Source organism: Marmota monax, unplaced genomic scaffold (genome assembly GCF_021218885.2).
Source record: "Marmota monax isolate L192 unplaced genomic scaffold, Marmota_monax_Labrador192_F-V1.1 WCK01_AAM20220418_F8-fsc00269, whole genome shotgun sequence".
Lineage (NCBI taxonomy): Eukaryota > Metazoa > Chordata > Mammalia > Rodentia > Sciuridae > Marmota > Marmota monax.
Window position 1 is genome coordinate 488261 of NW_026694072.1, and position 23400 is coordinate 511660.

A 23400-nucleotide genomic window follows, 5' to 3' on the forward strand; every position below is an offset into this window, starting at 1 on the left:
CTTACTTTTGTTCATCTGTGTTTTCTTTTTAGTGTCCTCGCTGTCTCCCAACGGGGAACGACTTTCTGATATTACAGCTAAAGACAAGAGCGCCCACTACGGAAGCGGTGACCCAGAGCCTAGTCCCTCGGCCCCTCCTGGTAAGTGGTGCCAAGAGACCACCGAGGCCCTGACCAGAACTAGCGCGATGCCAGGGGGTGCTGGGGAAGGGAGCCAAGGCCCCCACCAACGAGAATGGAACCGCCGCCGCCAGGCAGAGGGACCAATGGGCGCAAGGCCACCCTGAAGGCAGGACCAGCCTGGCCACTGACCAGGGGCGGCCTCCGAGCGGGCAGCGTTCTCTGGGAGAGATCGGGCACGGTCACCACAGCCCTGTCTCCCAACGAGAGACCCGGGCCGGAGCCAGGGAGTTCACAGCAACCTGAGTCTCAGGGGTGGCCGCAGATACACAGGCCGCAGAGGCAGGCGCAGCTCCACTGCCAATTGTCCCCGACCTGGGGAAGAGGGCAGTGGGCTAGGTGCCGGCTCTGCAGGGGGTCGGGAGGGGCAGCGGCACTGGCTGTGTTGCTGCGGTGAACCCGGGGCCTCCACCTGGGGGGTCTGGACCAGCGAGGGGCACTTCAACCAGGTGACTCACGTATCTTTCAGCAGACGACAAGGGCGATCCTGAGCATTTATTGAGCATTTACCACGCACCAGGGAGAGTCCACGGGTGTCTTCTCTTCCAGTCCTCACGATTCCTCTATAAAGGGGAACTCTTGTCATCCTCATTTTCTAGATGACGGGTCTGCAGCCTCCTCAGTCGGGCTGGGTTGTCCCAGGTCACGAGGCTGTGGGCAGCAGAGCCCGGCAGAACCAGTGCCCAGCCACCATGCTGGCCACCGTGGGGGGCTCCTAGTTCAGTGTCCTCAGCCCTGGCTGCACATCAAAACACCAGGGAGCTTCTACAGGTCCCACGGAGACCAGCTAAAGGAGACTAACCAGGGGTGGGCTGGGGTTCCTGGGTGTCTTTTGGGCACCCCCAGGTGACTGAGAACTCTGCAGGAGGCAATGAGGCAGTGACGGCTGCCGTCCGAATCGTCCGCAAGTGTAACATCAAAGCCATGTGGCCAGGGAAAGCGGCACTGGGCTCATGTGGTGGCAGGTGGTGGCTGAGGTAAGGCCTACCTACAGGCACTTCACTGGGGCAAGTGGGTGGGGCCGGCGTACTCTAGGGCTGATGTCCTGTCTCTGGGGGATGGCAAAGAGGCAGGCCCTGGGAGCCTTGGCGCTGCACAACCTCCAGTTCTAAGCTTCTGTGGGCGCTGAGGATGCCTGGGGAGGCCCCAAATCTTCCTGGCCTCTGACCGTTGAGAGACCGGCTGTCAATCAGCATGCTCGCCACCAACAGCTCATCCACATCATGTGGGTAGAAAAACCACCAAGCCTCACACCTACCCTGACCAAGTACATCAAAAAACAGAGGAAATGATGAGCGTGAGCACAGGCAAGAGGAACCGTGTGGTAGGACACCTGTGTGCAGAGCTGGGCCAGGCCAGATGGGGCAGGCTCTGGAGCCAGCCTGACTGACTCTGATGCTGATGACTGTGTGACCTTGGACAACTTAATCAACCTCTCTGGGCTTCAGTTTCTTAATCTATAAAATGGGGATGACACTAGTGATTCTGCTCTGAAGTTGGATAGAAAGTAAAAGAAATGATGAAGGTACAGTGCTTAGAAACTGCCTGCTCCATGGGAAGTGCTCAGAATTAGCATTGTTTATGCATTATTTGTTTTGAAGTGCAGGGGCAGGGAGTCCCATGATGCTGGGGCCACCTTTACAAGTCAAGCTGGGTTGGGTGCCTCCATAGTGCTCCCACATTCCTGGAAGTGACCCCTCAGGGCAGGGCTTGGTGCTGGGTGGTGCCCAGCCTCTCCTCGGGCCAGGTCCAACTCAGCTCCCAGCCACCCTCCTTGTGACGGAGCTGGGAAAGGCGCCAGCTGCCCCCTAGCGGCCAAGGGCAGACGCGCAGTGAGCCTGGAACCACATCCCGTCACCCCTGTGGCAATGGGCACCACGGGTTGGCAATGAGCTTGCTCCGCGGGTTCTCTCTTCAGTACCGGAACTGAACCCAGGGCGCTGAACCCCTGAGCACACCCCAGCCCTTTTTTATTTAGAGACAAGGTCCCACTGAGTTGCTTGGGGCCTCGCTTTGCTGAGGCTGCCCTTGAACTTGTGACCCTGCCTAGGCCTCCCCAGTCGCCGCCGGGGTCACAGGTGTGCGCCTCCATGCCTGGTGCTCCAGGGCCTTCTGTGGATCAGCCGCGTTGCCTGGGGACCGAGCTCACCCAGGGCCGGGAGGGGCCAGGCGGGGCGGCCGGTGCGTCCACTCTGCCCGGGGCTGATCTCAGAAGCTGGGCCTGACCCAGCGGCTGCTGCGTTCTCCCTGCCCGAGGCCCACGCCACTACACTGCTGGGTGCTCGGGACCCCGGGGCCAGGAGCTTGACATTCCCTGCCAGACAGCAGCTGGGGCTGTGCCAGCGGACAGTGTGCCGTGTCGGCAGACACACCCGGCCCTGTTCAGCAGGGGCCACCTGGGGAAACCCACCGACCCTGAGACACCGCCCGCTGACCAGGCCCCGCTTCCTTCCCTCCTGCGACGCTCCACTGAGCACAGCTGGGGGAGCCGGGGGTCTGCGGAGCCTCGTGGAACTGTCCCAAGTCTGTTAACTCCCCGCGGCCATCTCCTGTCCGAGGCCCCCAGACTGGGGGACGCTGTGCACCACTCACACGGCCAGCCCTGGCCCGGGGCAGGAGGCGGACATCAGCAGCTGGCCCCAGGCAAGTCCAGCCAGCTGTCCCCGAGGGCAGGGGGCACAGGCGGCCCATTCCAACGCCTGGAAGGTGAAGACAGCCCACCAGGCCGGAAGGCTTCAACCCCAGCCCCCGTCTGGCCCAGCACTGGGATGTCCAAGGGTGAAGGCGTGGCCCGGGCAGATGGATCCATGGGAGCGGGACCTGGGGAGGAGGCCCCAGCGGCCGCTCCTGGCCCCTCCTGGCTGGCTGGAGGGGAGGCAGGTGGTGGCCAGCAGAGGCTTCATGGAGGCTGGAGCCTCCGGTCAAGTCAGAAGCTGGACGCTGTGGGGCTGCCCAGAGGCCGACCGTGGCTCCCGCAGAAATACAGAGGGGCTTCTCTGCAGAGCGGTGAAGTTGGGGCCCCTCTCAGAGGATGCCCAGGCCTTGATGGACATGTCCCTCCAGGGAGGTGGCCGAGTGCATGGAGACTCCAGGGGCACCGATGCTGGTCTCCCAGCAGTCGAACCCGCAGGCGGCCAGGGCCTGCTTTGTGGCCTCCACCTTGTCCTGCTCCAGATCTGGGGGGAGGGAAGGCAGGTCACCACTGACAGTTCTCTGCCTGCCACCAAAGAGGACAATCATGCCACTCGGGGCAAAGGCTGGGGACAGGGTTCCTGCCCTGCTGTCCTGGGCCAAAGGCCTGGGCCTCAAGAGGCCACCGCAGCCCCCCTGTGCTGGCACTCGGAGCCACGCACCCTCCTGGGGGTCATGGAGCGGGCTGTGACGGCCACCCTGCAACCGCAGTGACCTGGGAGGCTGAGGCAGGGTCACAAGACAGAGGCCAGCCCCGACAGCTTAGCGAGATCCTGGCTTAATATAAAGAGGGGTGGGGGCTGGGGGGTTTGGGGGCCGGGGGGTGGCCGTGGCTGGGACTGGGGGCTGGGGAGGCTGGGGGCTGGGCGGCTGGGGACTGGGGTCTGGGGGTCTGGGGCTGGGGTCGTGGCTCAGTGGCAGTGCACTTGCCTCAAAAACATGAGGCACTGGGTTCAATTCTCAGCACTGCATATAAATAAAAAATAAAGATCCATCCACAACTAAAATAAATAAATGAAACTTGAAAATATAAATAAAAAGGGCTGGGGATGTAGCTCAGTGGCAGAGCCCCCCCTCAAAAAAAAAAAAAAACCACCAAAAAGTTTAAAAAGGCGCGCGTCCCACGGAGCCAGCCTTGCCACACACTGGCCAGGTGGCGTTTCCTCCCTGGGAATGGGGACAATGACACCGCGATACCTCCCGGGAGGCTGAGCTGGAATAACCGCAGATGACATGCCTGGCCCGGCGTCTGGGACCTCACGCGCACGCTCCAGAAGTGTCACTGTCCCCAGCCCTGAACCAGGAGCCGGCATCAGGGGCTCCTGCAGCCCTTCCCAGGGCCCTGCTCCTCCCCGGAGGCCAAGGAGAAGGAGGAGACCCCTTCGTCTTGTAGCCAAGTCAAGAGTGGGGTGGGGCACAGAGAGGCTGACAAGGTGGAGACCCCATTCTTGCTCTTTCTCAGGCCACAGGCAGGAGCAGCCACCATGACAGGAGCACTACCCGGGCCAGCCCCGAGCCAGGCTCTCTAACTGCACGTTTCTCTTTGAATCTGGGCAACTTGATGCTTTACCATCCGGAAACAAAGGCCCAGAGAGGTTGATTAATTTGCCCAAGGACATACAGCCGAGCTGAAACCTATCCCTAGGCCTCTGCCCCCCAAGGGAATTCTCCAGGTGAAGCCTAAGCCCTGCCCCCAGGTACCTGGCCTGAGGAGCGTGATGCCGCAGCCACCGCCGCCTGCCCCCGTGAGCTTGCTGTGCAGTCCGTGGGCCGCAGTCACTCGGCAGAGCTGGTCCAGGGAGGCGTGGCCCACACCCAGGGCATTCAGGTGGTGCTGGTTCATGTCGATGAGCTCCTGGGGAGGACAGTCCACTGGTTCCTGCCCACTGATGAGCCAGCTAAGGCACTGACTACCAGGCACAGCCCCCAAGAACCCCTCCTACCTGCAGGACTTCCCATGGGGCCTGAAAAGAGCTGAGCTCACCCTCCTGTTCTCATCCGGGCCCTGCCCAGGAAACTGACCCTCTCCAACTGCTCAGGGATGGCCATGGGACCCAAGTTGGGTCGACCGGGTTTTCTCTACCTCTTTCCACTAGAGCTGCTAAAGTTAGTGATCGTGGGACACGGGCCTTCAGAGTTCTCTGCCTGCCATGTGCCACAGGTGGCACGAAAGACAGGTTCCCAACACAGTGTTTCAGCTGCTGGATCAAGCAGTGCCTGAAGCTTTGGTCTCCTCCGTTTGGAGCCAATAAATATCTTTTCTGCTAACACCTGGCTGAGACGGATTCCTGTCATTTGCAAGAGGAAAAAGTCACAAATAATATGCCACCCTGCAGCTGCCTCAGAGACTGAGCAGAATACCAACTAGGCCGCATCTACTGCAGGCTCATGGCGGGGTGGGGGTGGGGGACAGCTAAATATCTGTCTAGTTTTTTCGATTATGCAAAATAAGATCCCTGTTCTCCAAGGACCCAGCAAGATGCAGGTGGATAAACAATGACATATCAGGCTCCACTGTTCACACGTCACTTGCCAAGTGCACACAGCTCGCTGGGCTCTGTGCTTGGGCTCTGGGGCCTCATCTTGGCCTCTCCTTGGTCGTGTGTCCCTGGGGAGGTCCGTGGCTCTGAGCCTGTCTCCTCCGGGCCACAGAGATTATAGGGGTCTTCTGCTTCACTGCCACAGGTGACTGCGGGGAGTCTTCCGAGAAGAGGCTCCGTCACCACCATCCTGATTCTACCAAGGGGGAAACTGAGGTAGAGCGTGACCTGCCTAAGGTCACGGTGCCAGCAGGTGCTGACTCAGCGCTACTGCCTGACATGGAGCCCACGACCTGCTGGCCAGCGCCCCTGGGCTCCCGCCCCCTCTTCTCCAGGGAACCCCGCAGCTCCGGGCTCGCTGCTCCACCAAGGCATCTCCGCTACAGCCACCTGGAGGTGGGGCCCAGCAGGCAGCCGGGAGGCTGGGGTCCCCACCCCCGTTTCCCACTCGCCCAGCACTTGTGACAGACGGACAGACAGGTATGATGGCCCCAGTGGCAGCCCCCGCGCCTCCCACCAGCCCCACTGGCTGCATGTGAGAAGACTCTGGGCCCCCACCCTGCGCCTGAGCGCCAGGTGTCAGGTTGCCAAGGCAGGTTCCAGACACCTGTCACATTCTGATCCCAAATCTGTCAGGGATCAGATGACAGGTTGTGACACAGGAGAACAGCTCGCTGGTTGGAGTGAAAGCTGCCCAGGAGCAGAGCTGCACACTCCAGCAGCTGCCACGGCCCAAAATACACACAGCGTATAATCAGCTCGCTGTTCGCGGCGCTCTCGGGGCCGACGGGGTACGTTTGAGCAGTGCTCTGTCATTATTAATTTCCTTCTCAGGGGACTGTTCCTCCTTTCTACGTGGAAGGAATGGAGAGCCAGGAAGGCAAAGGCTGGGGAATTAACAGACTCCTGGAGCCTGGCACATAGTAGGTGCTCATTAAAGCTCTGCTGAGTGAAGTAATGCATGAGCCAGGCTTGCTGACCCTGGCTCGGTCACTCACTGGCTGGATGACCTAGGAGGAAGCCATTTTCTTTAGGCCTCGGGTTTGTCTTTTTGTTCTTTTTCTTTTTTTCAGTACTGGAGATTGAACCAGGGGCACTTTACCACTGAGTCATGTCACCAGCCCTTTTTAAAGATTTTGAGACAGAGCTTCGAAGTGGCCGAGGCTGGCCTCAAACTTGCACGCCTCTCGCCTCAGCCTCCCACCATGCCTGGCTTCGCCCCGTTTTCACACGTCACATGGGCAATCCGCCCGCCTCACAGGTTGACAGAAGGAGAGCTCATCTGTGAAGGCCCGGCCTCCTGGCAGCCTCCCTTGGTCACCAGGGACCTGCAGGAGTTGGGCAGGGAGGCGCCAGGCAGGGAACCCAGGAAAGGGTCAGGGCCGGAGGTGCCCCTCAGCGCTGCGCATCCCACACGGAGCCCTCTACCTGCCCTGGGCATCCGCGCCACCGGCTCCTCCACGGGACTGAGTGGTGGACGGTGGCTCCTCTGCCCCAGGGCGCCCTGGAATGGCGAGCCGCAGGGCCCAAGGCCCCATCTGAGGGACCCCTGTGACCACTGCTGCAGAGCCAGGGCTGGGGCCAGGGCGCTCGCTGGAGGGAAGCAGATGGCCGTCCACAGCAGTCCACCTCCGCTGGGCCAGACGGGCCGTGTCAGGGGAGCAGCCCTTTGACTCACGGAGCTGGTGGCGCCAGGCGCCGTGGGACCTCAGGGCCTGTGGCCTGCAGCAGGGAGCACTCGGGGGTGGGGGACTCAGACAGCAGCCTGCCCCAAGCAAAGCGGGGTCCCAAGTGGGGGTCACAGGATTATGCAAATGACGGGGGTGACCGACCACAGAACAGGTCTGGAGCCTGCCTGACCCAAAGCTGGTGACACGGGCAGGCAGCAGGGACGCAGGACGGGGCCAGGCTGACGGAGCCTGAGGCCGCAGCAGCCGGGGTCTCCCTGAGCCCCAGCCCAAGCGGGCCCGGCTGTCCTGCGCCCTGTCCCTCAGGGCGGCTGCAGCTCTTACTTCCAGCACGAGGTAGTGCTCGGGGGCCGGCGCCGAGGCCATCTCTCCCAGCACGTGCTCGCACTCCGCAGATATGGCGTCCACGGAGGTCAGGAGGGGCTCCACGATGTCTGGGAACTGCGGGGAAGGTAGGCGGCCGGTGAGGGGCCATCCCGGGTCCGCCTGCTCTCCCTCCAGGCCGCTGTCCACCCTGCCCCAGGCTGCCACGTCAGGAGTGGCTCCGGGCTGCAGAGCTGACGTGGCCAACGACCCCCATCACCTGCTTCAGGAATGCCCACCCTGCCTTCCGGCCAGACTGTAAGCACCCACAGCACCTCCTTTTCTGTCAAAACTGCCTCCCCAGGTCTCCCTGTCCCACCTACGCACCCCTCCAAAGCCCATCAACTAGAAGGACAGCTCCAAATCCAAACATGACTGTGTCCTGCCCTCCCCGAAGCCCACCCAGGAGGAGGCCAAGAAGCACCTTGATCAGCCTGTTCCTGACACCAGCAACCAGGGCCTTGGTGCTTCGTGGGACCTTGGTGTTGGTGAGCAGGATCTGGAGAGCTGGGGTCCTGCAGGGTGGAGAGGAGACAGGAAGGAGGAGCTGCACCAGGACAGACAGTGACCCAGAACTCCACCCTGACAGACAAGAGGAAGTAGAGGCCCAGGGAGGTGACACTGGATTGGGGGGCACAGAGCTCCTGTCCCTGGCCACAGCTCCTCTCCCCTCCGCCCCTGGCTCTTCACTCACACAGTCATGCATTCAATTTCAGCGGGGCACCTGTGTGCTGGGCCACCTGGGGAAACCCAGCTCAGCCTGGGGACTGGGGGCAGGGAGGGGAGGAGGCGAAGGTCCTTGGAGTCGGCTGCCAAGTGGCTGAGATGGGAGGGGTAAGAATCACCCAGGGCCGGGGGGGGGGGCAAATATTTCCAGCAGGGGAGTGCCGTGTGCAAAGTCTGGAGGAGGTGGGCGGGGGCGGGGGGGCATCTAGGTAGAAGTTCCAAGTGGCCACAGCAGAGGGTGCAAGGCGGGGGCTCAGTCACGTGGCCACCAGGGAGCGGAGCAGAGGGTGCTGGGGATTTAGACGCAGCAGCAACACGACCAGGACGGGTCCTGCTGGCGAGGTGCAGGGGGTACAGGGTGGCAGGTGGTACGTGCACAACAGCTAGCGCGGGTGCGGGTCGAGGGTCCCTTCTCCTAAAGCGTGGGGCCAGATGTGTCTCAGACTCCAGGTTGTCCAGGTTTGGGAATATGCACAAACTCCCTGATCAGAGAATCCGAAATCCAAAAGGCTGCAACCTCTGCAGTTTCTAAGCTCAGGGCAGATTTCGGAGTCTGGGGTCAGGGATGCTCCAACCGAAGCAGCATCACGGAGCTAGTGCGCAGGACGGCAGCAGGAGGCCGGATGCTGAGGATGGCTTCCAGCACAGCAGCCCAGCCCTACCTGACCTCGGTGGCCCCCAGACGGGTGGCCCCCAGACCAGTGGCCAAGCACCAAATGGCTGTGGTTACAGGGAGTCCATCTCCCTCTGGGCTACCCAGGGAAGGGAACGGATATGTCCAGCAAGACCCCTAGACCCTCCTGAGCCCGACTGCTCTGTAGGACACTGTCCACGGGGACCTGAGCCACCCCCTTTTTGGAGCGCTGCAGGCTGGGGACGGAGGGCGGAGCCTCGGAACGCGTGGTGGCAGAGCGGGCTGCAGGAGCGGGGACCCACGACACCGTGGTTCACGGCTTCACAGTTCCAGATTGGAAAACCCACGGGGCTGGGAAAGGCTGCCGGGGACGGCTCTATCTCGCCGCCAGGAGCCCATGAAATTAATATCGATCCCCAGCCCCAGGTTGGCTCGCTTTGTTGTTGTTTTTTTTAACTTCACAAAAGATGAACATTCTATTTGGCTTTTCTCTTCCCTTTAAAGACAAGTCGTTGCTCAAAAGGGCAGCTCCTGGAGGCGTGGTGACCCACAGACAGTGTGTTTCCCAGGGAGAAGCTCCCCCCGATGGGGCACCAGGGCTCCTCTGCGCCACCCCGGGATCAAGGTGGAGCCCGGCCCCCCGGCCCCTTAGGGGACCTGCCATCTGTTCACTGCAGTGCCCTGCCGTGAGCAGCAAAGGTCCCCACTCTGTCCCCGCCCACGGAAACTCATCCTTCTCAGAGTCCTCTGACAAGGGACCTCCAGCCCACGAACACAGCGGCCAACACCCAGCGGCCATGGCTCAGGGCTCTGCCCTGGAAGCGCTTCGGCAATGTGGGCCTGGCCGCCCCCAGCCTCGTCTCCTCACTCCCCGTCACCCTGGCCCCCTGGCTGTCCCCTGCCTCAGGGGCTGGCACTTGCATTTACTCTGCCAGAGCCTCGCTGCCCCTGCAGCCGTGCGGCTCACTCTTCAGCCCCCTGGGGCCCTGTCCACTGTGGCTCCCAGAGGCCCCTCCGGCCCCCAGGACAGCATCCCATCAGCCCCCTCAGCTCTAGCTCCTGGCCCAGCTTTGTGGCCCCAGGCGCTGGGGACTGCCCGACAAGCCCTTTGGAGCATTTTACTTGGTGGCTGTCTCCTCCCAAGGTGAGGCCCAGGGAGGCAGTTCCCTCGAGGCCGCAGCGCTCAGCACTAGCAGGTGCTCGGTGACACCTGGGGAAGGGTGGGTCTGTCTGGTCAGCAGTTAGGCACTTTGGGATGGCGCTTCTCACATGCAAGTGACAAGATGGACCTCGGGAGAGTGACTTCCCAGGGGCACCGGCTGCCTAGGACATGGCTGGGCGCACACCCAGGCCTGGGACCCCACAGCCTCTTTGTCGTGGCTCGGCTGACAGGGGCTCCCCTGTCCCCTGCAGAGGTGGGGGTGTCCATCTATGGGGCAGGTCCCATGCTTAGGTACAACTGGCTCTTGGGAACCAGGTGAATGAAAGGCCACCACCCCTGAGGGCCATCCGCAGCTTCCGAGCCCTCGGCTGCCTCTGCTCTGACCACAACAGCCATGGCTGCCTCTGCCCGTCCCCGTGGCTCCTGAGGGCAGGGGCCGACACTCAGTCCACTGACTCTGGCCAGGGCAGAGACCTGGACTTGCTGCCCAGATGCAGAGAAGACTCCCTGAGTAAAGAAGGAAGGGACACAGAAGGGCCTGGAGGCAGCAGCAAGGTCCCTGGGACACACTGCTGCCCAACTTGGAGGGTCAGAGTCCCCCGCTTGCCACCCGTCTGGGCCCGGGCACCTGGCGCCTCACCAGGGTGCCCACAGAACGCAGGGTGTTGAACTGTGACTGCGCACCTGGGTTCCAGTGGCTCCAGAAGGAGGGGGAAAGACCCAGAAAACAGGTGAATCGCCAATGTCCCCTCTGTCAGCGCCTCTCTCAAGCCTCCCAGAAGTAGGCTTCAGTCCTGCCTTGGCCTGCGCCCCGTCACAGAACCCTCGCTGTCCCATAGAGGGCTTTGTGTCTGTCTGTCCATCCCCCATTCAGACTGAGAGTCCCCTCTATTTTGCCAGGCTCCAGGACTGGTCACCAGGGGCACGGGGAGAGTCCCAACTCTTGTTTAGTAAATGGACAGACAAACCTGCAGCCAGGGGTCTGTGGGAATGGCTGCCTTCTGGAAGGTGGCAGGACGGCCACGCGTGGCCATCTGCGAGCTAAGGGTCCAGAGCCAGGCCTTCCTCGCTGCTCCCAGGGCACTGCCAGCCAGTATGAGGCCACGCAGGGGCGGGAGCGCAGGGACAGCTGCCCGGGTGCAGCTGATCAGACGCAGCACCCCCACAGCGTGGCCCGGGGAAGGACGCAGCCGAGCCCCTGCCCAGTTACCTGTCCAAGGACGAGATCTTCCCCTGCTGGTAGCGGAGGGCTCCCCCTGGGGAAGAAGCCAGCGTCAGAGCTCGAGGGAGTGCTGCCTGTGCCCCAGGCTGGCCCCCAGGGGACCAGCAAAGCAGGACAGCTGGTCACCCAGCCCAGCTGCAAGTGGGCCAGGAGGCAGGAAGGCCTACGGGGACTCCAGGAGCCCCCTCCTCCTCCGCGTCACCCAGTGTGGCTCCACGGGCCACCCAGCAAAGCCGGAGCCTGGGCCTTGGCATCTAGGCCTGGCGAGAGGGCACCCAGCCTGCTCCCCACAGGGGTGGCCGCCCGGCCCCACCAGGCCCTGAGGGAGGGTGCGAGGAAGGCGGGAAGCACCGTCTTGCTCAGAACCCGCGGACTCCCGCCTCCCAAGCCCACGGGGCCGGGGGTCTGGGAACACAGCGAGACTCCACGAAGAGCAAGGAGGCGGGCCCAGGTCACCTACCCCACGTGCTGACGGCGTTGTCCACTCCCGAGGGGTTCCCGTGGATCACCCTCTCCCCCTGGAAGGCCCACTTGTTGATGAGCTGCAGGTCCTCCTCGGACCACCTGGCGACACAGAAACACACCTTCAGCATGTGGTGGTCAGTGGGGACCGGGGGTGACCTCGGGCAGCAGAGGGCCGGAGCGGTGGCCCGTGCAGGGTGGAGCACGAGAGGCGCAGGGCTTGGGCCCCAAACCCAGGAAGCAGAGCCAACGGCGCTGACCGCTCGGCTCGAGAGCAGGCGGAACCTCCTGTCCCTTCCCTTGGAAGCTGCCCGGCGCAGTGGCGAAGCCCGGCTGGGGTCCCCACAGTGCCACTTTCTAGCTGAGTGACTCTGGGCCAGCTGCCTGACTGCTCTGGTCCTTGCCTCCCTCAGTGGAAGAAGCCCAGCTCCACCCTCCCTGGGGCTGTGGACCTGTGTGGCCAAGGCTGGCACAGTGCCCCGTAAGGCGTCCACACGCAGTGGGCGGTCTCTGTCACTGGGGGACCCCTGCCTGCTCCTGAGCCGAGCTGGAGCTCAGGAAGAGCTGCAGGGGGAGGACTCACGCCCCGCGAGCAGCCAAACCAGCCACCGCCAACCCCACCCAGGTGCCCCAGAAGGCCCTGGGGGGCCAGGCTGGCACCCGCCGTCTCTGAACCTCCCCAAAGCACAAGGAGCCCTCCACAGAGTGGGCGAGGGCTCAGTCCCTGCCCATGTGGACAGACCCCAAGCACCACGTGGGGACAGGAGAGGTGAGCAGCCCGGCCCACCAGTTTCCTCCCTGCGGATTCCCTTCCCCACGGAACAGCAGCGGCCAAGGCGGTTGTGCAGCCTCTGCGAAGGGCTGGCTCAGGGCAGGGCAGGGGCTGATGTGGCGAGCTGGCTGGAACCCAGCGTCCCCCACAACTGCTCCAGCTCTCGCCCCAACTTCTCCGTGATTTGGGAAGAACCCATGAGTCCCTGCATATGCCTAGGGGACAGTAGGTGCTCCCCTAGGGGACAGTAGGTGCTCCCAAAACACACCAGCAGGGATCACAGCTCCTGATGCCCTCAAACCCAGTTCAAGGGCTGGGGACGTGGCCAGTGGGACAGCACTTGCCTTGCATTTGCTGGAGAGCCCTGGCTGAGTTGATTATCCCCTCTGAGCAGGGGGCGATGGCATGCGCCTGTCATGTCAGCAACCTGGGACTCGGGAGGCTGAGGTAGGAGGATCGCAAGTTTGAGGCCAGCCTCATCAACCTAGTGAGGCCCTAAGCAAGACCCTGCCTCAAAAATAAGAAAGGACTGGGGCCAGGCACAGTGGCCTGGCCTGTAATCCCCAGTAATCCCAGTGGCTCGGGAAGCTGAGATAGGAGGATCACAAGTTCAAGGACAGCCTCAGCAACTTAGCATGGCCCTAAGCAAAAAAAGGACTGGGGATAAAGAGCCTCTGGGTTCAATCCCCAGTACGGCCCCACAAGATGTGTATATGTATGTGTATCTGTATGTATGTATGTGTGTGTGTGTGTATTTATACCCACCTATATACGTATCTCCCTCCTGAGTCTACCTACACATATGTATATACACGTATCTCCCGAGTCTCCTTCCTCACCTGCCAAGTGAGGATTCATGTGCCTCATGCGCTGGTTGTGGCTCTGACTCAAGATGAGCTAACACTGGTCAATACCATTGAGTACCAAGTACTGAGGATTGTGCTCAGTGTCTTCTCAGATGGACCAGCTCCTGCCATCCTCTCAGTAACCCTGCAGGGAAGCTACCACTATGACCCCCTTTCACCCAGAAGGGAAACAGGCTCAGATGGGCAAAATATCCTCTCCAAGATCGCAGTGTACCTGTTGCTACACCAGAATCACCTCTGCCAACTTGGAGCCTGAGCTCTGCGCCATGAAACTCTATGGTGCTGAGATCTGCTCGCTCACCCGTTTGTACTTCTTGAGCAACTAGTATAGACCCGTAACTAAGTTCACTGCCAGGAGCTAAAAGAGACATGGCTGCCAACTTCCTGGAGCCTGGAACATGATGGTGAACAGGGAGCTGCAAGCAATCGATTTTTAGTTACAAACAGACGAGTCACATTGCAATATTTAACTCCCAAATGAGCCCTTAGATAAGCGCAATGCCAAATGGGGGCAGAGGGCAGCCAGACAGAGGCAGGGGACGGCACCCCAGCCAGAGGGCCCTGCTGGTGCCACGCCTGGAGCTGGGCTAGGGACTGAGGGGCAGCGGCTGCCTGGGAAGCAGCAGGGATGGAGAGGGACGGGAGCTGGCGGCTGACCTCCCTCAGAGGCTGACCCTCTGGGCAAGTGGGCCTCCCCTCCTCCCCTCCACTGCAGGCCCTGCCCCAGGGGCTCAGCCTCAAGGCTCCAGAGAGAACTGGGCCTGTCCTTCAGACAGGAGAAGCCAGGGTGCGGGTGGGGCGGGGCAATGACAGGTCCACAGAGGCCAAAGGCTGCATGAGAGACCACACCTGTGCCTGTGTCACTCACACACACAGCCACCTCTGCCGGATGCTGGCCTGCGTGTGGTCAGGGACCCGGGAACCGGCCTTCACTGATCTGGTTATGAGCAGCAATTGTCACAGGATGGCCAAATGCCAAGGACAGAAGACCCCCACAAGGGAGCCTCGGGTCCCGTCCCCGACTTCCAGATGAGGACAGGGAGCCCCGGAGAGGAGTCACCCCGGCTACGCGGCCAGTTCACAGGCAGAGCACCGACACCCTGGAGAACAGCGCTGCCCAGAGGCGCCATCCCTTCTCCTGCCGATTTCTCCCTTGACCCACGGCGGCTGCTGCCCTGTCCCCACCCAGGGAACCCTTCTGTCGGACTCCAGCTCCATGGGGGCAGTGAGGACCCAGGTGTCCTGGGGCTCCAGCTGGATTCAGCTGAATTCAACCTGCACGTCTCCGGGAGGGGACAAGTGGATGGGACAGGAGCCTTGCCTGGCGCCTCCAGGGCTGGGGGACAGAAACCCAGCCTCTCTGTGCCAGAGAGAAAAACTCGATCAGAACAAACTCAGGCAGAGGACAGAGTCTCCAGCCACAGGGGGCCCTCGTGTCCTTGGCCTCGCTCCTCTCTGTGGCCTGCCGAAGGCTGCGAGGTGTGGAGACACTTGGGGTGGTGACAGCTCCCTCCACTGGACGCCCCACGCACCTGGAGGAACCAGACTAGCCCAGCAGTCCACCTGATGGTCACGGCGGCCAGCACCACACGGCTGGTGCCCTGAGTCCCCAGCTGGGCGGGTCCCCAAGCCACATGGGCCCAGGGGACGCCCCACGATGAAGCCGTGGGGACTCTGGGGCCTTTTTCACAACCCACGAGGCCAGGACGAGGCCACGGCCACTGAGCTTGGGTGGTGTCTCAAGGGGCCTTTCCAAGTGACGGAAGAGGTGCCCCACAGTGAGGCCAGGCCACAGCCCCCGGGAGGCGAGGACACCAGGAGACGCCCCTCAGCAGCCGCCTTCTGATCTGCTCGGGCACGTCACGCCTTTCTTCATAACCGACTGGCTCGACCGCACTGTGACCCGTGGGCACTCTCGTACCAGGCAGAGTGACCAGGCCCAGCCTCGGGAAGTGAGTCAGAAGTGAGAGGGTCCATCCGACCTATGGCCACCAACACCTGACTCGAGCTCTTCCCACCACGCACACAGGCCCTCAAAGGGCCCAGAGGGGGTGAGGGTGGGCGCAGAAGTGGCTCAGCACAGGGGCGAAGGCTCAGACTCCGGGTTCAGACAGCCGGGGCTCCAACCCCACTCTGCTGCCTCTAGCTGTGTGGACCCTGCTTGGTCTCTGTGGGCCTCAGCTTCGTCACCTGTGAAGTGCCCATGACACCTCGTGCCACAGAGGGTGGTGACGAGGTCCTGAGGAGACTCCTGGCGAGGGCCTGGCACCCAGGAAGGACACGGACCACGGTTACCTGCTGGTGTGCGCGCTGTCCTCCAGCGGGTTGGGGATGTCCTCACATGCGGTCAGCAGGGCGGCAGCCAGACACACAGAGTACGCGGCGCTGGAGCCCAGGCCGGCCCCGGGGGGCAGCTCCGACCACACCGTGATGTCCAGGCTTGGCAGGGCCCTGCAACAGGCCGGTGCAAAGTGGGACTCTCGTACAAGGACGGACGGCGAGGTGCCAAGACTGAGTCTAGGGCCGGGGACCAGGTTCAGACTCTACGTCTGGCCCAGTTTTCTGAAGTCAGGAGGGTTTCCTGGCCCCGGAGCCTTCCCGGTTGGATGCTGTGTGCTCCTGGTGGATTAGACAACTGGGAAATCTGTACCAGGTCCACTCAGCCACTGCACCGTCCACCCAGAGCTGTCCCTACAGGTCCTCCTGACCACCAAGCCCCCTACAACGGCCTTCCTGCTCCCTCCTGCTAGGCCTCACCGCCCTGCTCTTGGCCCCAGCTGGGCCTCGGCCAGTGATGCCCTCGTACCTCTTCTTGCCCCCGAGAGACCCCGACCCATCCTTCAAGACCCTCTCAGATGTCACTTCCATTGTGATCCTTCTGGACCACCCACAAGGCCACTCCGAGCTGCCCTCCAGGATCCCCACAGGTGGCCTTCCCCATGTCACCTCATTGCGGCACACCTGGTGGAACACTCCCGGGGAGGCCTGTCCCCCAGAGAGCTCTCCCCAGCACGTGCAGCCAGGTCTGCTGTGGATCACCACAAAGTTTGGACTCACACATCTTAAGGGTACCCCAAGCGACACCTGTCAACCTCATGCTCAGTAATTGCCAGTAAAGCACCTGCCACATATAAAAATGACAACGCCCCAAGAGCCTTCTCAGATCCACCTGCCGCCCCTCCCCAGGGTGGGGGGTTTTGAAAGACTCCCACCTACTCAAGGACACGCCCCTCCCAAGCTGAAAACCCCTGCGCTAAGCAGAGGCTCCGAGGCTGGGGCCAGAGGATCACAAGTTCAAGGTCAGCCTCCGCAAAAGCGAGGGACTAAGCGACTTAGTAAGACCCTGTTTCTAAATAAAAAATAAAAAGGGCTGGGGATGTGGCTCAGTGGTTAAGCACCCCTGGGTTTAAGACCCAGTACCAAAAAAAAAATCCCTGCATGAGACACCAAGTGTTGGCATTTACGAATGTGTCCTCAGCACAGGGGATGCTGAGCCAGACTATGAGCCAGAAGTTGAGCCGGTATTTGCTGCTCGCTGTGTTCCGCATTTAAAAAAAAAAAATATACTGTATCCTCACTGTGTGCCAGGCACAGTGCTAAGTCCATTTTATGTGGATTTTTAAAAATATTTTTTAATGGTCGATGGACCTTTACTTTATTCATTTATTCATATGCGATGCTGAGGATCGAACCCAGTGCCTCACACATGCAAGGCAAGCGCTCTGCCCCTGAGCCCCAGCCCAGCCCTGATGGGTTTCCAACCTCCCTGTTTTCTGTGGGATTATCCATAACATAGCATTGAGGAGCGCCGGGCCAGGCTCCGCGCCAAGCACTTCAGAGAAACCGAGCCGCAACAACCAGGAGCAGGTCCTCTGCCACACCCACTGTGCGCACAGGGGAGCGGGCTCTGGGGACGAAGCGGCACAGCGGGAGCTTGAACCCACGCCGTCTGCCTGTCGAGTGTGACATCGCCTAACAGTACTGTCACCCTCAGGAGCTGGCTTCCCTACATCTTAGGGTAAGAGTGGAAGGGACACAGGGTTTGCTCTGCTGACCAGTAAGATGTGGACCCTCAGCCGAGCCACGGAGAGGCCACCTGCAGACCCGAGAAGGCTTTGGCGCTGGCCCCACTGACTGAAGAGAACGGGGAGGGACGTGTGGGGTGGAGCGGGCAGAAGGCGGAGCAGTGTCCTCCCAACGTGCTGAAGGACTGTGTCCTTATGTCCCTGAGTTTTGGCTTCCCCGGGTGTAAAACAGGTAGTGCCCTGTCCTCGGGCTGCCATCTACAGAGCATCTGGAGGGTGCTGGGCACAGGTGAGGACAGCCGATGCTGCCCCCCACAGAGACCGAGGCGGCGGCCGAACTTGGCCGAGCTTTCCCTAGCGGGGTGTGCCTGGAACCTGCAGCCCCCCTCCTCCCCGCGCACCTCTGCCTCCGACAGATGGCCAGGTACAGGTACAGGAAGGCCAGCACCGCCAGGCGCTCGGTGGCGGCCCAGTTCTCAGGGAAGTCTGCCACCTCCTTCAGCTTCTCCACTTGCTCTGCGACGGGCACCGTGACGTCACCTTGCTCTGTCAAACACAAACACAGGTGAGCCAGGGGCCTCAGGTGCCTTTATAAACAACATACAAGTAGTCACGGGAAGCAGAATAGGGACAGACATGCGTTCACAGTCCAGCAGCAGAGCCGAGTCTACCCACTGACCCGGAGCCTCGGGAGTGGGCAGGCTTGGGAATGGGTCCCAACTGTGCCATCCACTTGCTGTGTGGCCTTGAGCATGTGACTTACCTTCTCTGTACCTCAGTTGCTCTCAAGGGACCTCGTCAGAGGGTTGCCGTGGAGATAAAGTTGGGAAAGGTGTTGTGAAATTCTGAGCTCAGTGTTGGTTGGGCAAGAGGGAAAGGTGGGGTTGTAGGTTTTTCCCAGTGACAGTCAGGACCCTGGGCCACCTGACTGTGAGACCGAGGAGGCTGAGCGAGTCTGACCAGTTCATCTTTACAAATCCCTCTCTGGGCCTCAGGCTAAGTTCTAAGGCAGTCTCAAGTGGAGTTGGATGTGCCTGTGTTGGGAAACTTCGGGCATCTATTAAGTCTTGGCACAGGTGTGACAGAGGCCTAGATACTGCAGACTTCTGCATGGAGATACGACAGGCTTAGAGTTCAGGGAGACTGGATCTGAGTCCTCTCTATAGTGCTGACACATGGGGTGGCTCAGGCCATGGGACCTCCGAACTCCAATCCTCACGTCCATATAATGGGCTTGAATAACATCACCCACTTCCAGGAGAGCTGGACAATTCCAGGACTTCCCAAGGTGGCAGAGGCTTGCAACCTCTTAGACATGTCTCCAAAGGGCTCAGACTCCTGTGTCTCCTTCTGAAGTCAATGGACAGCCCTGACCTACCCACTGAGCTCAGCAGCACAGCCTCCAGCCCCGCTGGAGTTCACCGTCCCCCCAACCCTGTTTGCAGGGGCCTGGGAGGTGAAGTGACCTGCCAGGCTCACCTAGGAAGTCCGAGAGGTGCCTCTCCAGGCTGCTGCCACCTCATGCTACTGATTTACCAAAGCAGCAGCAGGTTCTCAGGGAATATGTCTGCCCTGGCTGGGTGGCCCTGGGCACCAGAGAAGGCAAGTCCCAGGTGCTGTACTTGGCCATCTTCTGAGGCAAGCTCCAAGGCAGTGGCACTTAACTGAGGGTGTCCTGGTATCACCCAGGGAACCCCTTTCAAAATATACACACGCAGCCCTTACTACCACTGACAACTCTCAAAAGGAGACGCACAAGCCAGGAAGCCATCTGTATTGGTGAAAATCACAGTAAGCATGTCCTCCCGTGATTCCAAGGCATGACAGTTTAAATTGGCTGCTGTAAGATTTTTTTATTTTTATTTTTTAAAAATTTTTGGTGGTGCTGATTGAACCCAGAGCTCTCCCACTGAGCTACTCACAGCCCGAAGACTTCCAACTCTTATTCCCTCTCCTATGGGAGCAGCTGTGGTTCCCCAGGGTTCAAGTACAGTCTGGAAGAAAGCCCAAGGGGATTCTCATTTGCCCAAGGCTTTCTGTGGAATGTCGCGGCCAACAATGAGACCTTGGCCCAGAAGAGAGACGCAGAGGGAGAGCAGAGACTAGCTCCAGCTCTGGGCAGGTGGCAGCTCCCCTGACCGAGGAAAACAAGCCACTACACGCTAGCTTGTGGGTGGACACAGCCTTCCCGTGTCGTCAAGAGCAACACCCTTGCTTATGGGCATGGAAAGATGATCCTGCTACACTGAAGGAAAAAACCCACACATTCCAGAAAAGTGGATAATGGACTGACCCGTTTATTTTTAAATATTTTTTTTAGTTGTCGATGGACCTTTTATTTATTTATATGCAGTGCTGAGGATCCAACCCAGTGCCTCACACATGCTAAGCAAGCACTTTACCACAGAGCCACAACCCCAGGCCAGACTCACCCAATTTTGGGTAAAACACAAGGTCTCTCTCTCTCTCTCTCTCTCTCTCTCTCTCCGTCAATCTAAATATTTCAATATCAACAAAAAATAACTCAGAAGAATTAATACCAAATTGCTTAGAGTGGTTACTGGGAAAGAGAAAAGCAATAATGGGTGAATTTTTTTTGTCATCTGTCATTTTGTTAATTATGAGTATGAGCTTTGGGTTCAGACAGAGCTGGGTTCACTATTAGGAATAAACACAATTTACTCTCATTGTTAATACTTTGTTCTTCTTTTTGCACTGTGGTTTGAGCTCGCGGCCTCATGCATGCTAAATACACAGTGCGCCACTGAGCTACACTCAGTCCTATTTTTAAGAATTTTAAATTGCCAGCCATGGTGGTGCACTCTACTCCTGTAATCCCAGCCACTCGGGAGGCTGAGGCAGGAGGACTGCAAGTTCAAAGCCAGCCTCAGCAACTTAGCAAGACCCTATCTCAAAATTAAAAATAAAAATGGGCTGGGGATGTGGCTCAGTGATTAAGCACCTATGGGTTCAATCCCTAGAACCAAAAAAAAAAAAAAAAAAAAATTGACACATAAAATGCTCACACATTCATCTTCCTTGTTGAAAGCCACATTATAGAAGGCTCTCTCTGTCTACTCCCAACCCCTAGGACCCTCCCAGAGGTCAGCTTGATGTCTATTACCTCACACATTTTTCTATCCCTTTTTCTTTCCCTGCAGTACTGCAGATTGAGCCCAGGGCCTTGCACATACTAGGCAAGCTCTACACTGAGTTACACCCCCAGCCCTCTTTCTACTTTATTTTGAGGCAGGGCCTTCCTAAGTTGCCCAGGCTGGCCTTGAACCTGCAGCACTTCTGCCTTAGTCTTCTGAGTAGTTGGAGTGCACTACCATGGTCAATGTGTTCCTATGCATTCGTACACTGACTCTCAAGTAAGTGTGCATGGATGCTATTTTACATTCTGTGTTTTTTTACTGAACAGTAGGCTTTGATAATATACCCACGATAGCCCACAGATATCTGGTGCACAGTTTTACACTTTTAAATTAAGACAACATACTAAATAAGTGAAGCTAATTGTATGGGGTCAGAATAGAAAATACCCCTGGAATGGCTTGCTTCTGGCTCCCTCTGGAACAGCTGGAACCCACCCAGGTGCCTTCTCTCCCCCTCTCCGGGGCCCAGGCTCTTCTCACATCTGGGGCTTGCACTTACCCATGAAGCTTGTGTCCAACAGCTGAAGCCTGGCCACATCCCAGGCTTGTGTGACCCCGATGTTTGGTAAGTTGAGGCTTACTTTCCCATTGCTTTGGGGTTGAAGCCGGAGGAATGTTCTCAAGTTCAAGGCCACTGCCAGTGCTACCTGTATAGTAAAGGGCAAGAGTAGTTAGCCTGAGGGTGGGCGGGGAGGGGACCAGAGTCAATATACTGGGAAGTGAGGGCAAATACCAGCACGCAGGCCACTCCCACCCATGCCCTGGCAGACCTGGGGATCAGCTTTGCCCTGCTGTCCCACTGACCCTGGGCACAGCCACTTTCACTGAATTAGGCGTTTATATCCACTTATATCTGCCTTCTCCATGGAAAACTTCAGAGGTTCTCAACACCAAGGAATTTTGCTTCCCCATGATCTCGACATTCTCAAAGAGAAATATAAATAAGAACATAAAGAATGGCCCTTGGAATGAATGAGTGGATGAGCATGAGCTTTGGGTTCAGACAGAACTGATTCACTACAACATTTACCAGGCTGCGGGGAGCTTGGTCAGGGTATTGATTTTCTAAGCCTGAGCTTTCCCATCTGTAAATAGGAAACAAAGGGATGTCCCTCCAGGGGTAGGTGCAAAGGTTAAATGAGCTGATGAATGTTTCTGACTTGTTCGCTGGATCATCTTTCAACTCCTAAACATGGGAGGGCCCCTGTGCTCAGTCCTCAAACATCTTCTCCTGTCCATCAGCTCATTTCCAAAGTAATTTCATTCCACATGCAGGGCTTTACATATATCATCTTTTGCTGTCTTACTGAGTGAGGCCAGGGAAGCTCTTCAGTGGGCATAAGATCTGTCTTTGCCTCATCTGGCCGGGGAGAAATGAGCCTCCTCTCTGATCTGCTCCCAAGCTATGCCTCAGAGCCTTGCTTCACCTTCTTGCCAGATCAGTGTCTGGGAGAAGTGAGATCCAATCCTTGAAAGCTCTGGGGGATTTTTACCTTGCCATGGACCACAGCATGTTCTCCATGAAGGATGACTTTCCCTGGAGAAGACACCAGTAGGACTTTGGACAACATGGCTCTTGAGAATCCTGAAAGGGAAAGCCAGAGAGAGGAACAAAGGTGCCTAGATGTCAGGACAGCAGGAAGAGATCTCAGAGGAAGCCCGTATTAAGCACATCTTTGTAACAACCACAACAGCATAAAGAACACTTGCTATGTACCTGAAAGTAGTGCAGTAATACGGTCAACTGGACAAATGAGAAAGACAAAAGAGTTCAAATGCCAGCTCTTCTACTCCCCAGTGATATATCATCTTTGCTAACTCACTTAAATAGCTACAAACTTCAGTTTACCCACACATTATATAGAGACAATAATGTAACCTACCTCAACACATCATTGGGAAAGTTAAGTTAATCTAAAGAAAATAGAAGTGTCTGGCATACTGTTATCACTTGATTACTGATAGCTAATTATTACTAGTTTGTTCTTTTATCACGATTACTATTGAAGGCAGAAATTCACATGAGGGTTGGGAGGGTAGGTCAGTGGTAGAACACCTTCCTAGCATGAGCAGTGAGCAAGGCCCTATGTTTGATACCCAGCAAGAAAGAGGGGGGCAGGCAGAAGAGGGAGATGGGGAAGGGAGGGATTGAGGAAGGAAGAGGGAAAGAGGGAGAGAGAGAGAGAGGAGGAGGAGATTGATTCCCATGAAATCGTGGACAAAAAAGAACTCTTTCCTGGACATTGAGGCAGTTTCCAAGGTGTCACAATTATAAACATGGTTGCAGGAAACACCCGTCCTGCCCCGTTTTGCACACTTCAGCGGAGATTTCTGCAACAAGTGCAGCCAGTGCCTTGCTGCGTCTCCGGGTATGTAGCATTTTACACTTTTACAAATAATGCAAAATTACCCTTCGCTTAAGGCTTTTCGTGAGACACCTTATTTATTCCCGGAAGACCTCAGTCGCACTGGGAGCTAAGGACCACGGCGATCCCTGTTCTTAGGGAGGGGGACAGCCAGATTTGAGGCTGCTCACACCTCAGGACGGACTCTCAGAGTTGGGGAAACTGAGCCAACGAAGCTGGCCGCCCGACACGGGGTCGACTTTGGCCTCGGATCTCGCGCCACCCGGTCCTGAGACCCCAGCTTCTAACCTGCTGCCGCCGCCGCCCCTTCGTTCCGGAGCCTGATCTACTGCTACGGGTCTCCTCCATCCCCAAGAGCTAGTGCCCCGCGGGAGGCGGCCTCTATTTTCCGTCCAGCCAATCAGAGCACGCAAGCCGGGAACCCCTTTACGAATTGGCTTGCATTGGCCAATAGGGATCGCAACCAAGCCGTCAAGGGTCTTCCCGCCCCTCTCCTTAGGCGAACCAATGGAAAACAAGTCCTTTAGGAGGGTCCCGCCCTGGTCC

At 58.7% G+C, this 23400-nt stretch overlaps 1 protein-coding gene across 1 annotated transcript; it reads right to left on the bottom strand.

The window, feature by feature from the left end:
- Positions 1-659: 659 nt before the first annotated feature.
- On the bottom strand, positions 660-23234 carry Mvk (mevalonate kinase). The gene is given in 12 exon segments (XM_046464316.2): positions 660-3256; positions 3258-3355; positions 4572-4725; positions 7423-7539; positions 7886-7976; positions 11194-11239; positions 11666-11769; positions 15601-15756; positions 17732-17876; positions 20988-21135; positions 21982-22073; positions 23143-23234. Coding segments are annotated over 11 exon segments (1293 nt in total). The 5' UTR covers positions 22060-22073; positions 23143-23234; the 3' UTR covers positions 660-3100.
- Between the last annotated feature and the right edge of the window lie 166 nt (positions 23235-23400).